Source organism: Oculina patagonica, chromosome 2, assembly GCF_052425735.1.
Source record: "Oculina patagonica isolate OP01 chromosome 2, crgOcupat, whole genome shotgun sequence".
Classification (NCBI taxonomy): Eukaryota; Metazoa; Cnidaria; class Anthozoa; order Scleractinia; family Oculinidae; genus Oculina; species Oculina patagonica.
The window spans coordinates 31585669-31604663 of record NC_135759.1 but is presented as its reverse complement, the minus strand read 5'-3'; the positions used below and the strand labels follow the sequence as shown (position 1 = coordinate 31604663).

The window sequence follows — 18995 nt, the reverse complement described above, 5'->3', positions numbered from 1 at the left end:
TAAAAGGACAAAACCAAGATTGAAAGGTAACAAACGTTACTGAAGTGCTGAGCCTAGTTTTATGACGTACACTGAATGAAACTGTGTCAGTTTGCCGTTCTACTTTATTTACTCGCTCTTGTTGTGCGTTTTAAAGTATTATTTATTAAACTTTTCGCATCTATCCTTTTATTTTGCGTAGTGAAATTTACTATGGCATTTCTGTGGTTTTTGTAGGCACCGCTAATTATTTCTTGTTCATAAAGCTCGCCAAATTTGCTGTTAACAACCTTTTTTTTTTTAATGGAACTGTCGCTTCCCGCAGAAACATTTTACGCTGCATGAGCGGCACTTGCCGCACTCATTTCCCATATAAGGTCAAACATAGGTATACGAGCTGATAACCGGGATTCAGTGAACCAATCAGAAAGTTAGAAATGCAATATTCGAGGTTGAGAATTTAATAAATGTTAATATTCACAATTCGGCATTAACGGTCATTAACTGATAGAAAGCGAATGCTTTGCGTCGAACCGTGTTAGTATAGTCACATTAGTAACAATTCAATTTCACATAGTTCTTATTCACCTTTGTGACGATTACCAGAAATCAAGATTAGTAAGGGTAATAGTTTTGAGTTATACACACGTTCAAACGTATGATGTTATAGCATTTTTAAAATTTAATATGTGACAAAAACGTTACGAAATGTACGGAGATCATTTGCAAGGACTGCTGGACATTTTCGAAAGTTTCAAAACCACTGACAATTCAAGTACCCTTACCACCTTTTATCCAGTTCTTAAAATTTCGAAAATGCAGTCAATTTTCTTATAACATTTTTACCTGGGCTACTGTTAATTTATTTTCTGCAGTTCATTTTCGTTTTTTTTCGCGAGTCAAAGAAAAAAATCGCGGAAACAAAATGCTGGAAAATTATCCTTGGGAAAAAAAGGTAGGTTGTTCGTATGGTTTTGCGAAATTTAAAGCGGACTGTTTTAAAACAAAAAAAAAAAAACAAGAGGCATCGGAGTTCGGTTTACCAAGAAGGATTTTTTTTCTGGTTAAGGGAAAAAAAGTTGTAGATGTTCACGGGTTACATTATAAGATATGAATATGGAAAGCTTTGAAAATGTCAAAATTTATTTTGTGTATTTTTCATGCGAGTAAACAAAACATAAAACATGCTGTGCATTTTCTATTTAAAAATACCTGTTTTGTCTAAAAATTAGGATACACATCTGGCTCTATAAAAACAATAAAAAGCAAGTCTAAACTACAGAATATTATTCAATAAAATGTTGACCACTTTTAAAATGAACTCTTTTGTTCCTGCATACAGCCATGTTCGTTTGGAAGTTTACAAAACAAAAGAAACCATGATGAAACACAAGAGAAACTGCAAGACGACATAGCCTTCAGCCTTCACAGTACCACTGACCGCAGGTGTTCCTTTAAAGAAAAAATATACAATAAGTTTGACTTTCATTCCTAAAGAAAAATAACACGCACGTGTTATAACACATTCTAGACATCTCGACTGAGCTCCAACATCCAGCGCCACGACTTCTGGGATTGCTTATAAAGCTATGATTGATCGATTGATCCCAGATTTCTAGCGGCAAAGGTTCAAGGCTGTAACCAGCAAGAGGCAAGGCGAGGCACTTGCCTCGTCTTGATTTAAAAATTAAAAAAAAAAAAATACGTTCAGGTACGAAGTAGTCTCCAATTGAACCTGATTGATTTTTGTGAAGAACTATCTCATGAAAAATGCTAAAAGTAGCGTCACAGAGCTTCTAGATTTCAAAATTTTCTTTCAGACCCCGCTGAGGCGTCGAACACTCGCAAATTTTGCCTCGTCTATGTCAAAAGTCTGGCTATGGCCCTGAGGTTGCTGCTCGTCTGCCGAAGTTCCTGGAGTGTTTTGACACCATTTTAACACCAAAATATCTAAAAATATCACAAAGCCAAACGACCACAACCAACCTCTTCGTATCCTGAACTTTATTTGATTAGGAAGGTTGCAATCTCGTTCTAGGTACGAAAACAAAGCAAAAGACACGCTTAGTATAAAGAAGTTGATAGAGTCGCCACCCCTCCCCCACACAAGAGTTTTCATTTGTATTTCGAAAATGATTGACACGTGCAAATAAATATTCTGTACTCAACTTCATTTAACTGTTTTTGTTTCTCAGGAGCAGTGGAGTAACAATCAGGAGAGTATAAAGAGAAGAGAGGAAATCCATGTCAGCGTATAAGTTCCTTTCGATTTTCGAAACCATCAGATTTTTATTGTCATTACCAGTGCTCCGCAGAAAAGATCGCCGATTTACACTTCGTGAAACCTAGAGGCTGTAAACTATGAATAGCCACTGAGATTAGGCAATAAATAGGGTACTGGTATTCAAAAATGAAGAATAACACTGTTGTACTTTTGGATTTCTTTGCAAATATAGCATGACGTGAAAATCTACACTTCTTTCCCTTACTGTTTCAACCCAAACAGATGCAAGAGTTCATATTTACAGTAGAACCCCGGTAACTCGAACTCTGAAGGGAAACGAAAAACCGTTCGAGTTAGCGGGGTTTCGAATTATCGGGGTAGATTGAATATTTAATTTGCCAAGTTAATAATTGATAGTTTACTGATTTTACAGCACTTCAGTATACAGCACAGTGCAAATTAAACTTATCTCGTCAGAAACTCTAACACGATCATATATTCTTAGGATAAGAGTGGAAAAAGGCTGTCAAATATGTGATCTGTTTTGTTGCTCTAATCAGTCGGCAACCGTGGTGAGTTGCAAGAACCGGAATTCGAGTTATCAGTAAGTTTTACCCAAATTTTAGTCAAGGGAAACGAAATTTAGTTCGAGTTAGCGGGGTTTTCGAGTTATCCGAGTTCGAGTTAACCGAGTAAAAATGACTGAAAAGTGAGTTCAAATCCAAGGGAAATGGAAGTTTGTTTGAATTAGCGGAGCTGTTCGAGTTAATCGAGTTCGAGTTACCGGGCTTCTACTGTAGTATTTATTACGTATTTTGTGTGCGAGTGAGGACATTTTAAAGAAAACAAAGGTTTAAAACCTGAGCAAGTCAGGGACGAGGCTTCTCCATACATTCCAATGTTGATTGGAGGACAAGTGTCGGAAGAGTTGTATCCTGCAATAAACGTGTTGTGTAACAGATGAGTTAGCACCAAACTCGAATTCGATAAGCAATAATTACGCGTTACCAATTGTTGATAGTCGTTATACGTAAAATAGCCCCTAGGATTACAACACCTCGCCCCGGGGGGGGGGGTACTCCTTATAGTGGCCTATACGGGGAGGCTCCGCCCGAAAGGGGTACCTTCTTCAGGCTTCAGGTATATAAAAGGGTAGGGATTTCACGAGGTTAAGTATACGAAAGGGTATGGAAATCTGTCATTTGGCTATTTAAAAGGGCCTTTAATTAAAATATTTCGAACAGACGCAATTTATGGCTGTATTATTTTAATTTGTTAAGCGCTACATAAAAATGACAAGAAAACGTCCTATTTCAAGTCCACGCCATGTCTCTTAGGTATATGAAAGGGGTACCTTTTTTCAGTTAAAGGTATACGAAAGGGGTACAATTTCTGTGAAAAATGATATATAAAAGGGTAGGGGGTTAGAACTTGGGGCGGAGCCTCCCCGTATAAAACTTTTTTGAGTAGCCCCCCCGGGCACCCCGCCAACTGACGACAAAAGCTATGGCGCTTTCCATTAGCCAGAACTGGCCAGCCAGACCGGCATATTCGACAACAGAACAGAATTCCGTTGTTTGTCATACATAACCTGTCTAAGCAGTCAATGCATAAATATTACACACTGTTGTGGTGGATTTGTGGGAAAATCTCGTTGAAAAGGCCCACACGTTCAAAACCACCAGACCGGCCGGCCAGTTTCGACTAAATGAAAAGCGCCCGAAGTAAAGGAAGGTCATTGATTGCTGTTCCTACCGGCACAGAGGTCTGTAAACTGAAGCTGCATATCATCTCCCTCTCCTGCAAAACGCAAAGAAATACAAGTGACCGTGGAATACGCAACATATTGGACAACAACAACAACAACAACAAAAACAACAACTCAGCAAAACACTTAATTTTGTTAAAAATGTCCTATGACATTCTTGGTCACCCCAGATAAGAAACCAGTCAGTTGTGGCCGGGTAAAGTCACAGGAACATAAACAAAGAACTAAAATCTCGGTAGCTGCCTTCTAGCTAGCAAGAAGTAATAGGAGTAACAAGAGTCCAACTCATGACCTTTCGCATACCGAACAAACGTTCTAACACTGGGGTACAGACGAGTCGTGGGATCTAGACCATGACTTTTTCATAGCTTGGTTTGAATCTGACAAACTTTCCTGATACCGCTAAGATTAGTTTTGTGAATAATATGGATTATTGATGACTAAAACACAGCACTGAAATGCTGTTCTTCGGCAGGCTTACCTACATCAAAACAATTTCAATGACCTACCTGCCGGTCCAACTTTTTGAGTATAATTATCAGGACCTGGAGTATCGGTTATCCTTGAAGCATATACCGACACTGTGCCGTATTGTGGTATAATCTATAACAAATAATAAATAAGATTTAAACAACTGACAACCTCTTAATTGAGTGCTGGCCTGGCTGTGCCTGGTATCAGATTTCGTTGATTTTTCTCGATTTTTCGTAGTTGACGTCCCTCTCTTACACTAAATTATGCGTGAAATTGACCGCGATAAGAGCTTGTCAGATTTAATGGACCTACTTAGAATAGCAACTTTACAATCCCTACCTATAACCAAGAAAGGTTGTCAAACAAGATCAGGTCTGTGATCAAAGATCTAAGATCGAAATCGAAATAGCGCCGTGAAATTGGTTGGATTGCAAATTTAGAGACCATTGATATCTAAATGTAAATTTGTTTGGCGGTTTGAAGATTAAAAAATTAAGAACATTTGTATGGAAAAAAGTTACTGTACCAAAGCATGGATATTTTTTCAATTACCATAACTGTAAAAAAATTAGCGATCTTACTTATTTCAGCCGTCACACCCATTCGGACCATTCTGTTTCACCACCATTTTCTAACTATTGTTCTACAAAAGGCCTTGATTTTTCATGACTGTACTGGAAATTAAATCCCTTATAGCACAAAAATACTCAAATTCTTACATCAAGATAGATATCCTCAACTCCAAAAAAATGTTCTGCAGACAGAGTGAAGAACCGTGCCTTGTTAGGAGAAACAAAAGCCACAACCTCTGTAGTGTCCCCTGCGTCAGTAAAGTTCAGACCCATGTAAACTGGAGCTGAAGAGAAAAAATTAAATGTGCCAAGCGTTAACCTCTGAAACATGGCCGTGAAATCTGTAATAACTATTGGAGGATAAGTACGTTGATCATTTAATACAGATTCTTCAACCAAACTTTGTGGTTGGTTGACAAGAAGACTGACATCTCTGTCATCAGTAAACTTGCACACTTTCCTCTGGAGATTTTCAGTTGGAACCAATGACAGTTCTATATATATGATAAATACTAGTTATGCAACGCTTTCGAGTGGTATACTATGGAATATCCCACGAGTCACTTGTATTTTCTCGGTATATGCACGAGCCTTTAGGTGAGTGTGTATACCAAGAAAATACAAGTGACAAGTGGGATATTCCATAGTATACTACGAGAAAGTTACCTTATGCCATGCCCTAGAAAATACGCTTACTAAATTTTGTCGAGAATACAATCGCAGCGCACGATGGGAAGGTTGGGTTGAATACCGTCGAATATACAACGTCATTCCTGTATTCTGATTGGCTGTATTTTCTATGGCATGGTATAAAGCGGTGCATTACTAAATGTGTCTGCTGAATAGACAATGATAACAAGATTGAGTGGAGTCCAATTCGGCCTGTAATTAGTGTACGAGTGATCAACAAAATCGGACAACCGCGAAGCCTAAGTCCTATCTTTTTAATCACGAGTATAATTACAAAAGAATTAAACGAAACGAAGTCCTATTACCAGTTATTCAAAACAATAACAAAACTTGTTAACCATAAACAAATATAAACATTTGAGTTTGTTTTTGAACGAGATGAAGGAGAAACCTAAAAAAACAGCGCACACGAATGACGCCTAATGTCCAGTTACTTTAGGCATAACGCGTAATATGTTCTATTTGGGCTAAAATCATCAGGTTGCTGATTACTAATCAGACTCTAAAGTTTTGTTATACTTTTGTTGACGTGAAAACAGCGGATTAAGACGCTGGTTAAAAAGTAAAAGCGCTTCAACCAGGGGCGTAGCTAGCCTATAGGCCCGATGCCCGGGCCTACAAATTTTTCAGCTGACTGTTTTTTTTTTTTAAATGTACAGTAGAAAAAAAAGGTGATTCACTTTCAAGATGAAATAGAAAGCAACTTTTAACATAACTTAGCATAATACATCTCGCAACTCTCCTATCCTAGCCTGATGAAATCAAGGCTTATCTAGCAAGTGCAAACTGTTGAGCCTCCCGGTCAGGTGACAGACAAACGCACAACAGCATCGGTGTGTCTATTTATGAACCAGCGAAAATTGGTGCAATTTCTTGTTATGTCATGTTAGAACTTAAAAGCTGTCGAAATACACACAGAATGACCAAAAAGTCGGAAGGAGAAAGTATATGGTCTTGATCGCAAACCCCTCCCTGGTGTACCTAGCCCCCTGCCCTCCCCCCCCCCCCCAAAAAAAAGAGAAAATCTTTAGCGATTGAGATTAAGCTGGCTACGCCCCTGTCGACTGCATCGGTTAGCCGTACTTTTCAAAAGATACATGTGAACTCACCATAACAGGCCTTTCTTCTTAGCGACGTAACCAGCTCAAGGAGTTTATCAAAGTCTTTGGCGGTGAATACATGTCTCTTTTTGTCAGTAGCTATCAACTTCAACTCAGAAGAATCATATCCTCCGATCCCCACAGCAATCATAGTCAGATCTGAAATAGCCAGTGATGAAATTAATTTGAACGGCTACATGCAGTCCATTGAGGGAATATGAAACACTCGTGCTCGTCTTAGCCTGCGATTTTCAATAGCCCTTATGCATGTTTACGTCAGGCTGGCTAGTTTTACCACCACGCCTCGCTTTCGAAGTGCAAACTTGTAAATGTTTTCATGAACGAATTCCCAATGCAGCAAAGATGAACAGAATACCCACGTGAAAACTGCCTGAAGGCGGCAGAGGGTTAAGACTAATTCGCGTAAGGAGGCTTGGTGGTGAAGTTTGAGCATATGACGTCATCATGCATAAGGCATATTGCATGACATGGATGACGTGACTCCAGTTGTTACGGTGATTACGGTAACAATGTTAGTTATGCTGGCAAAAGACAATACTGTCGTCTGAGATGACGATGCGAATCGGAAGTTCTTTGGTTACATAGAAATCAAACAGTTAAATAAATAAATAAATTTTCTTAGTCAGGTGTCCACAATTAGTAGAGGGGACTTTTCCCCTCAGCTAAACATTTTTAGACACGTCTTTTTTTTATTAAAAAATAAATAAATAAATAAATAAAAAACTCAACATTTGGAGATGACAAAATATTTACTAAACACATAACAAGATTACCGTTGATGTCTGCCTTTAAATTCTTTACGACACGTTTTAAACTTAACTTCTTGTCGTTCGATTTTCCATCCGTAAGAACGACGACGATCTGAAATAGATGAAAACAAAAAACAAAAACAAAACTATGTAAGCTAGACGAATACAAATCGGCTAGTAAACAGTCAAGATTCCATCTACAACTATAGTAAAGGCTAAAATAAATAAAACAAAAATTGACCAATTTCATTATAAGAGAGGCTTAGCCCACCCAAAAGGATGCAATGTGGTACCTGAACAGTTTCTGTGTCGCTCACTGGATTGTCTAGTGCGGGTCGTAACACATTGTAATGAACAATGTCCAGAGCCTCAGCAGTGTGTGTGTAACCACCTAGAATAAAAAAAAACAAAAAATTAATCGAAAGACCATTACTGTAATTCGACTATTACCCCCTTATTTTTAAACGTAGTTTTAAACAAACTTTTTTTTTTAACTTGTAATGCGCATTTGATCATATTTACATGTATCGTAATTTGTGTACTACAATCTTGGACAAAACTGTTGACACACTTTGGAAAAATCGCCTCAAAATTGGTATCGCGCTTGAAATCTCTAACCCCCCCTCCCCCATTTCAATGTTGAGCATATGAAGTTACAATAAAAATGAAGCTGGTTCAATTGTAAACCCCATAAAACAACATTGAGTAGGGGGGAGGGGGTATAATGTTGTTTTCTCCGGTTGAGTGGAAGGTTATGGACAAATTATGTTAAAAATGTGTATGTGTCAACAGGTTTTGTCCAAGATTGTAGAAATATTGAATATCAAATTATTATAATTATTTTCAAAACAGCTAGCCAGGAAATGCAGGAAAGAAAGGGCAATACGAAGGGGAATTGTGTGTGAGCGCGAAGCGCAATCGAAAAGGATGGAGGTGGAAAAAAATTGCCAGCAATGACGTTATTGTTTTTTTTTTGTGAATGTAAAACATTCTGATTTGGTATTTGTTGCTAGTATGAGAGGAATAAAGGATTATGAAGATCTATTGGCCCTATGAAAATATCAAACGAGGAGATTCGAAATCGAGCTAACATCAACACCATCAGTGAGCAAATCTTCCGGCGGCGCACGGGTTTGTTTGTTTCTTGGTCAGCCTCAAAGATTTCACCACAGGGTTGGGTTACAGAAGAAACAAACAAACCCGTGCTCTACCTTTCAAAGATCAGAAATCCGCTGACGCAGTACGCAAACAGCTGAAAGATCTTGGGAAGAAAATTGGAACTGAGCTACAACCGGTTTACACAAGTGCTAAGATCGGCGACAAGCTGAAGTTACAAGAGGAGAAGCCTGCTTTGGTGAACAATCAATGCGTTGTTTATTCATTTAAATGTGATCAGTGTGATGCTGATTATGTGGGTTACACCACACGACATCTACATCAGCGCATAGATGAACACAAAACCTCAGTAATTGGCACTAATTAAATACCGCACGCACTAACACTGTGAACGCTATTGACCGCGAAACACTTCTTTTAAAATATTCTAATATACTCTATCACCTCTATTTGCATTTAAACTTAACTCGACCGTTATTTTACTCTTTTTTACTTGATTATGAACTCAAGATGAGTTCGAAACGTCGTGGCTTATTTTCGCTTATTTTTATACTTAATTGTTTTATATTTATTGTCATAATATTACCATACACTAGAACAAAGGAAAGTACCAAATTGTACCAAGCGTACGGGTATTTCGTTTTGTTTTTATCAGGTTAATTTCTTAATAAGAGATGTTGAGAAACAATCATCGTGTTTTGTGACCTTTACAACGAGTTCGTGTTTTCTTGTGTTGAACTTTACCTTTATATTGAAAGTCAGAGACTGCACACATTAGCCTTGTTTTGGAGCCATAGTTATCAAGACCGACTGACACAGAAACAGAGTCGGAAAACTCGACGATAGCCATGCGAGCTTGTAGTGGAGAAATGTCAAATGTTTGAATAATCTCCCTAAAGAGAGAATTATGTTGTTAGTAATTACCTTAAAAGCTCTATTAAGCCCCCCTCTATTTACTATTGACCTACTACAAACGGACACCAAAAAAAACTAAAAAAACACGTTTGCACCATGCACTATGCATGTGTGATCGATAATGAAGTAACCAAAAACATAATAGATTGCTGTTGTCGCCTGGTAAACCTGTGATGGCGTCGGCCATGTTACAGAAAAATGAGCTAAGTTATTAGTTTCTAAAGAAACCGTCGTGCTGCGTGGCGGACAAGTGCAACACTTAGTTGCCATACTTAGTCCTTGAGTTACATAACTCCTTACTCCAGTATATAAAGACGCAAACACACAACCCACACTTAGCTCCGACTAAGGACCGCGGCATGAAACGTCATGCTGCTTTTCCAAATTTTACGGCATATAATTTACCTTTATTGATTTCTGTTTGACAATCAACTAAGCATCCTTTACCCCGTTCTCAACAAGGCTAAAACAGGTTTAAAATCGTTTGGATGCAGAGGACCACGAAACGAAAAGTAAAACTACTTGTTTTCTCTGTTGCCGGATCTCTTGCTCAAGAAATGCTCGTATCAGACGTCATTCTGGTACTACGGCTGAAGTGTAGAATTTATGGCCCAATATTTCAACTAGCAGAGCTAGTCTTCTTTAGGGCCACTACATTACATTACAGTAGTGGACCTGAAGAAGACTTGCTCTGCTTGTTGAAATCTGCCGTAGTACAAGCCTTGCAATTCGTTTGGTTTATTAACATTTAAAAGCTGTTTAGTTCAACACGGTATAAAAATGGTTTTCTTTGGTGAAGTTGTTAACTGACTGATGTTTAAATGTAGCACAATGATATAAAATAGTGCTTAATTGAACCCTTAGTAAAATTCAGTGTTTAAGTTTCTGTTGCTGATTTTCATATTGTTCAACCTAGTATAACTAAACAGGCTTTAATGGTGTAATTGGGGTATAAAAATATACACTACACCTGCAAGGAAAAAGAGACCAACCTTACAAACTTCTTCTCCTTTTCATAGTTTTTCTGTTTAATACTTCCTGACTCGTCCATGACAAACACAATGTTAGCCGGAAGTTCACAGTCTAAAACAAATCACAGTAAAAAGTTTGAAGCTAAACAAAGTAAACGAATGAATGGAGAAAACGTTTCTAACCTTCATTCTCTTCATCAGTACTGCAATTGGTGTTTCCCGCGACCACATCTGCAAATAAAGGCAGAACAAATGACTTTTGTAAACAGAACACTTTGTCCCAGACGAGAGCTTTCCTGGGAAAACTTGAATCCTGATAACATTGTAACATTTTTAAGGACTTTGCCTCGCAAAAAAGTCTAATGATTTCAAGTAACGCAAGCGACTTAAACGATTAACATTCGCCTGCACAACTAATCATCGTTGTAAAGGAAGATAACAAATTACTACAAGTTGCACTGAGCAAAAAGAATCAAGGCATCTGTTAACACTACAGCGGACACAAAAGAATAATGCACTTTATATAAAGTTGGAATATTAAGTTTCAGACCGGTGTTGTTTCCATATGGGGAAGTTTCACGTTATATACACCTGATTTATTGTAGTATAGCTGGCAGTTTGGGAGAATTTTAATGAAAGTGGAACTGTCCCAAACTTTCCCTTGTACTTTGTCTCAAGTTATGTGAACAAAAACGGCCATTTCCTATCCTTTTTATAAAATAAGCCAATAAAATACAATGATGTGTCATAACTGTCTTTAAATAGCCTCATGTGAAACGATAACGCGACCAATCAGAGCACGTGTTACATGATCAGAATTGTATAGAGGTTTATGCTTATTTTGCCTTATTCAACTTGGCATTAACTTTTAATTGATCGCTTACCAATGTACGCAAAGAACTTGTCATTGATGTCCCTGGATATGTCCACGATCTTGCCTTTCTTAACGTTAGGCAGCTGCGCGGTGTATTTATCGTAATAGGCAAATGCAAATCCTTCAATCTGTTCCAAAAGTATTTCTATGTCAACCAAGTCTTTAAATTTGGAGTTTCTCCTGCATTTAGCGTACGACGTGTCATACAGGATACCTGTTATCACAACGCAAATCATAAGTGATATAAAAATGAGCACAAAAGGATAATCTGAGGGAAAGATTCCTCCATTCATGGGCCTCTTTCCATGATAATTTCTTGAAACGCTATTGAAGGGCTAGCTGCCAGAGACGGTTATTTCTAGGGTATAAACAATTCTGTCAAAAGCAGTGTCTGAGAACTAACCGATTCTTGAATTAGTGCGCACTTAACCTCGAAATTCTATAGATTTCCATAGATCAGTGTTAAACGCCATAAACGCTGTTCTCTGCTAAACCGGAATTTTTTTACCTAAGCTGGTTGACGTTATACATTTTACAAATGTCACAAGGTGTCGCGCTTTTTTCTGGCCACAACCGTCGTAGAACACTATCTTTACAGCACAACAATTACCTTTTAGCACACAAGTAAATTTCCTGTGAAATATAATTACATTATCTATCTATCTATCTATAAATTAAGCTGTGCATTCAAGTAAAAGAAGTGATCAAGAGGAAGGCATCTTAGTACACAAAAGTAGAATAAGGATAATTTGTTTTCTGAAAATACAGTTTCAAGCGCCTTTTTGTGTGCTCTTTTTTTGATTTATAGTTTTCACTTTAAAGATACCTGATCCGTAGTACATCCTCAGCAATTGACCAAGTCTCACTCCTTTTTTCTTCCACTTGGGGATGCCATGCCCCAGAAGGAATCCATCAATATCTCCTAGTATTTCTGCATCAGTAGCCTTGGACACGGTCCCAGCTAAGCGGTACAGAGCTGGGCAATCAGTATCTGGGCTCCAACCTCCAGAAGGGCCAAACAGAGTTGACGTGTCGTCATTTTCTTTATACAGTGCACTTCGTCCAAGGTTGTAAGCAATTGTAGCGGTGAACAAATTGTCGACGCGCAATGGAGCACCCGCAGTCCATTTGGTAAGGGAGAGGCTGTCATCACGATTCAAGCCAGCGCAGATACCCAGCATAACACGACCCATTGCTATGGTCTCTCCGTCAGGTGTAAGCACTACGCCCTTTTCTCGCCTGGAGTTGCTGTCATAGCTGTATTCAACCATGTTAGTTAGCACGCGTTTCTCTTCTGAATTCAGGATACCGGCTGGTAAAGGATCTGACTGGCCACACAGGATGTTCCACAACTGAGTGTTGAAACCAAGACCACGGACGTAGTTCGCAATCTCCTTGATGGTGTCTCCGTCAGTACTTGTGTGGCGTTCAATTTTTTCCACAAGCTCGACGAAGTGATCCAGTGTGTAGATGTCGTATTTGATAGGTATTGATCGCTTGACTCTAAAACAAGTATTTCACAAAGATATGAGTGACCAGTGACAATAATAAATGTTTATGGTGACATGAGAACACAGGAATAAGGAGACAGGATGTAGGAATAAGGAGTCTGCATACTCATTAGCACTAGACAACGTGCCAGTCATATACAGTCAACTCTCTCTTAGACGGACACTTTCGGGACCAGCCGCAGCTGTCCGTCTTAAGGCCGATTTACACGATACGACTTTGTCGCATGCAACATCCTTACGACAGGCCTACAAGATGACTTAGGAGTTGTGGGTTTGATTTACACGACACAATTCGTGTCGTAAGCTTGTCGTAGGCAAATCGCAAGCATGTCGCATGCAGCAAAATCGTACCGTGTAAATCGGCCTTTAGAGAGGTGTCCGCCTTATAGAGAGTCGAGGTAACACCAGCAATTCTGAGATAATAAAGCTAAACCCTTGCACAATGCAACAAACCTTTGCTAACTGCAACAAGACTTAAGTAATAAAAGGACCGTATTTGCTTGTTAAGGCAAAAATTGAGAGCTTCTACAAACTGTAATACTGTAAGTAGAAAACGACCTCTTTAGTGTCCATACACGTAAGTAGAGAAGTAATCCGTTAAAGCGTCATTGTTTTTCTTTACTAAGCTTGGTATACACGTATCCTTAGTGCGCTGACTAACTTTGCTTTAGGTTGTTAGGAAGTTTGGAAGTATTTTCACTAAGTGTCCGTTAATGATTTCAAAGTGTCTGATGTCCGTCTTATGGGGAGTTTGGTTACAGTAAAATGACTGAAAAACGGCAGGGACCATCACCAGGCGTCCATCTTACAGAGGTTCGTTAAAGTGTATATGACACGAAATCTTTTATTGGCTTTTTCCTCTCGTTGATATGTTTCGATAAAGGATTCATAGTTAAAATTTGTCCAAAAAAAATTTCCGTCATTTTTTGCCGCCGAAATGTCGCACTCTCAGCCATCTTGAAAATTCATCAAACAAGTAGACGTCACAAAGCTGACGTGACGAACCTTTTTGGCCGCGCGCCGCTATGACAATAGGTACGTCACGTCACCTTTGTGACGTCTACTTGTTTGATGAATTTTCAAGATGGCTGAGAGTGCGACATTTCGGAGGCAAAAAATGACGGAAAATTTTTTGGGACAAATTTTAACTATCAATCCTTTATACGAAAGAAAAAAGCCAATAAAAGATTTCGTGTCATAAACACTTTAAGAGAGATTTGACTGTATTTACAAAGTGCTGGGAATGCCATTTTATTTTAGCAAGGAACAAGTATAACACACCTGGTCACAGCAACATCTTCCTCATGATGAGCATCCGGTTTGGCTTTTGTTTATACAAATAAAAAAAAATCAAACACCGTCATACAATGCAAGATTTCCTCTAACAACATTAGATATTTCCTTTTTTATATGCCTTGGGTACTGGTTTGAATTTCACAGAGAATTGAAAATAAACTAATCAAATTACTGGATTGTGAATAGCTTTAAAGAGAAAGACAAATTATTGGATATCGACTATTTTTCGGAGCAACGCACGTAAGGTTTATGGGTACTTTTCATGGAATTCAATATTGTAAATAAGTACTCTCTTTGCCAGATGAATAGCAAGTTTAGCGTTTAAACGATCTGTTCTGTATGCCGTCATGTGAATTCATAATGTAACTTGGTTACATCTTTTGCGAGGGCCAGGTCTGGAGAAGTTGTTTTAAAATTCGTTTTAAACTTAGTTAAGAAGTTGGAAATGTCAGTGGTGATAAATGACCCACTTGACAGAACAACCGGAAAGTGAAAATCCCATTACTTAAAGTGCTACTATGATCAAATTTTTGATCTTCACATTTTTACATTGTCGTGAACAATTAGACTTTCTTACTCACCTTGCCAAATTTCAATCCATTACGAACATCAGAAGTCGTTGTATTATAACATTTATTCCAGAGAATTTACGGCCGCCATTAATCAACCTTGTTCCAAGGCTTGGTTGCGAATAGGGAGAAAATGACGTCAAAGGCTAAAATACCTCACAGGTTGAAATTAGAATAACAATCAGCATAGAAAATTGCACGAAAAACAAGCCCAAAGTTTTTGTTACTTTACGCGTGATTTTCAATACATATTATTATTATAATTTCAACCCGTGAGGTATTTTAGCCTTTGACGTCATTTTCTCCCTATTCGCAACCAAGCCTTGGAACAAGCTTGTTTAATGGCGGCCATAAAATATCGGAAATAAACGTTAAAACAAAACGACTTCTGATGTTCGTAATGGATTGAAAATTTGCAAGGTGAGTAAGAAAGTCTTATTGTACACGAAAATGTAAAAATATGGAAATCGAAAATTTGATCGTAGTATCACTTTAACGGTACGACTTTTTGAGGAGAACAATATCAAAAATAAGAAATTAACGACTACTACAACGACAACAACAGAAACAAAACATATATACCTACCTTCATAATCACACCAGACCCAACCGAACATGCAAATGAACACGATCAAAACTGTCTTGCAGTATGCCATGGAAACCTGAAATTTGGTCACACAATTAATAACATCATCAGGCAAACTGAAAGAGAAAGCTCAGGCAAATTCTTCAAAGGCAGCGCCGATAAGTTCGAATAAGTTGAATTTACTCACGAAAACTATGGGTGAAAAAGCTTGTTTGAATGCAGAAACGTTACCAGCCACAGTGCCCGGAAGTGAGTGACCCAGACGCTGAGCGTAGAGCGTTTCCTCCTACTCATATTATGCAAATCAATAGCATAAAAATGTCCAGAGCCTTAGTAATAATAGTTCACTTTCGGAAAGACTGCAGCGAACGGAATATATATATTTTATATATTAAACTTCTTGAGCGCTTTTAAGCGCCAAAAGCTAAAAAGCACTGGAGGACGGTCTCTATTAGGATTACGCCCAGGCATTTAGATCAGTCTGGAATTATTTGCAGTTTTTGCATATAAGCTTATGGCACAAGGAAAATTCTTTGCTGATTTAAAAGAGGTTCCTTTCGTTATATATTACGTTATAAATTACAGCATAGTGCTTTGTACGGATTTTTCTTTTTACTTTTTGCAACAAGTTGGAAAACTCACTCGTTCTTTCTCCGAAGTTATGCAACTCTATGAAGTAAGGCCCGGGTCGCACTTGAGACAAACATTTGAAATGTTGCAAGATGTCGAGGACAATGTTTGTCTCGGAGCTTGTCCGAGACAATTTGAATCATTGTATTTAGGGTCGCACTTGGAGACACAAAATTACCTTCCTTTACCTGTTAATTTCGCAGCAAAAATAATATTCAAAAGGGAGAGGAGAACGGGTCGCAGTGAATCAAATCAAAGCAAACGATGTCGAAGCTCATAAAAGAAAGCGCGCCGCCGTTAGCGGGAAATTATGAACAAATTGTTATGTATCCTGATTCGGACTGCGGCTACAGAACAGTTGCTCGGGCCTATGCCGATCTTTCCTTTCATTTGGATTATCTTGGTGAGGGCTCTTTTCCCAAATAACGGAAATATTCGGTTGAAAACCGCTTGAATTCGTATTCATCAGACTGGACAGTGAAATGTGAAGCGAACAATTTTTAAGGATCACTGAACTGATTGACACTTTTATCACAAGAAAAACAATTTTTGTTTCTTGTTCGTAAAAAGTCATGCTTTTTGCTCTTGTGTGTGAACGGATCAATTTAATTTGAACTGCATGCATTCCAGTGTCACCCAGCTCATAGGTATTTCTATTATGTCTACTGGATCATTTCCATTAAAATGTCTTCTTTGGTGCAGATGATAAAACTCGCTTGTTTTGCTTTAAGATCATTACAACATTTAGTATTTTGGCCTAATAATAAATTATTACGAGAGATGTTATGCAGCATTTAACTCTATCAGAGATAATAATCACAAGGCATAAGCAAAAGGTTTAACCTTTTTTCTGTGCTGGCTATTGCCGGTACTTCGAGGCGAAAATAAATCAGAAATATTTCTATGCTATCGGAAAATCGTTCAGTCTTCGCAAATTAGCAGGTTTCAAGCAAAATATAAAACTGCTGGCTGTTTCATTACATGCCACTTGGCAAATTCGCCTGCTAAACAAATTAAATGAAGTATCGACTTAATAGAGCTACTACGTAACGACTAAAACGGCTAAACAATATTGTTAGTAACTAACCTGCAATGAAGTCTACACGTTTATGAACTGTAACCAGCAATTAACAATTTTCACTACAGAGAGCAGAAATTCTTTGGATTATCGAGATATTAAATTTACACCCACCGCCTTGTTAAAACAACAACAGTTTCGAGACAAAGAAAGATTTCATTGGATGCAAATATTATATTTCCTGTAAGATGATTGACAGGGTTTAATTTGGAAAAATACTAGACACAATCTTCCTGTTCAAAATACGTCACAGGAATATCAACACTTAAATAAACACAACTGTATATATACATCTATCACAAGTTCAAAGAATTTAACAATTTTAAAGAACTTCTTACTTAGTAGACCTTAGTACCATGACAGTTAGTACCCTGCCGGAGTGAAGGTTCAATCTTTAAGAAACGTAGCAGAAGATTAATCTAGTGCAATGCCCCTTATACAGCGAAAACCAGATTAATATACAAGGAACAAACTTTCAATATCAACTTTTAGTCTAAATACTTTTCTTTACGAGCTAACCAAAAGTAAGATTTATAAGCCATTTGTGTAAAGTAAGGTAAATTTTTCATTTATTATACCAGAAACTTCAAATATTTATATTCTGTCGTTGATTAGTTCTACCAGTTCTTATCAGTGCCTAAAATTGTTTGTTGCGAAATTTTTGTCAAAATGCATTATCGCTCACATCGCTTGGAAAGTCTTGGCCTCGACACTTCACTTAATTGAATCCATTTACTGTAGTTACCATTATTTTTCGAAACGGCATGAGTTACTGTGTTTTAAAATATAACCGCCATATATATATGGCTCATTGAGTTTAAAAGTCTATATGCACAGCCAGATTGCCCTGCAGGAGAATGATAGAGATTTTTTACTGGTTCTGAGAAGGAAGGAAGTTGTAACAACATGAGGTCCAACAATATCTAATTGTATTCAAAACAAAGCGAGAAGCTAACGCCAACACTTTTTGTTTAGTAAACTCAGTTGGTTTCCATTAGTTCAGTTGATTCTTTATAGGTAAACTTAAGTGATCTTCACGTCAATGCTAACCTGAGATTATGCCCTCTGCACATTTGCAGGATTTAAGTCATATCCTGTACGCAATTCTGTAGGTGTTTTTTGCTGTTCACACCCTAGTTGGAACGTGATTTGTACTCTACAGCATAGGTATAAAATAAGTTCCTTTATGTATCTTGTTCAAACTCCCTGATGAAGTCTGTTTGATCAGACGAAACCGGTCGGAGAAAATAAAGCAAGTTGACAAGATCTGTTGCTGTGTGCTGCTCACTAGAATTTCTTAAAAAATTGTTTAAGAAAGAACGCCTGATCGCAGGTTACGACAATGCACACATTCCTGTTTGTGTTTTTTTCCCACTGTTCCCTAGCAATAAGTTTTGACTACAACGAGCAGAATACTTTGGATGATCGAAATATAATTCATCGTCTTTGTTCTTCTGCAGAACAAATAACGATTAGGGGGCGAATTGTCTTACAACACAAATATTTTACTTCCTCCAAGGTGATTGATAGGATAAATCTTCTGCTTTCTTTTCCATACCGTATAAATGATTTAATCTTGAAGTGCTGGGGATTTTTGCTAAATGTAGACATAAGACCAACAAATGGAGTGAAATTTTAAAATAACTGATCATAATAGTGAATAAACATTTCAGTCACAAAGCAAATGCAAAAGAAGACAGGGATGGACAAAAATTGAAGTTTGAAACGGATTTTTAAAGTTAACCTCGTTGGTTTGTAACTTTCAATTTTAGGCCATGAGATGGCAATAATGTAATTGTATTCAAAACAATGTTGGAAGGTAACTTCGGCAATTTTTGTTAATGTGACCGGGTTTCCAATAACCACTTATTT

General features: G+C 37.8%; 1 protein-coding gene across 1 annotated transcript; it reads right to left on the bottom strand.

The window, feature by feature from the left end:
• Positions 1-1104: 1104 nt before the first annotated feature.
• On the bottom strand, positions 1105-17272 carry LOC144644146 (uncharacterized). The gene is made up of 17 exons (XM_078503568.1): positions 17133-17272; positions 15416-15491; positions 14246-14288; positions 12280-12956; positions 11464-11667; positions 10763-10810; positions 10601-10691; positions 9438-9586; positions 7871-7968; positions 7602-7689; positions 6817-6966; positions 5165-5301; positions 4481-4574; positions 3959-4003; positions 3064-3138; positions 1966-2013; positions 1105-1431 (listed from the first exon to the last, which is right to left on the bottom strand). The coding sequence occupies exons 2-17, from the start codon at positions 15483-15485 to the stop codon at positions 1340-1342; spliced, it is 2109 nt and encodes a 702-aa protein (XP_078359694.1). The 5' UTR covers positions 15486-15491; positions 17133-17272; the 3' UTR covers positions 1105-1339.
• Positions 17273-18995: the final 1723 nt, after the last annotated feature.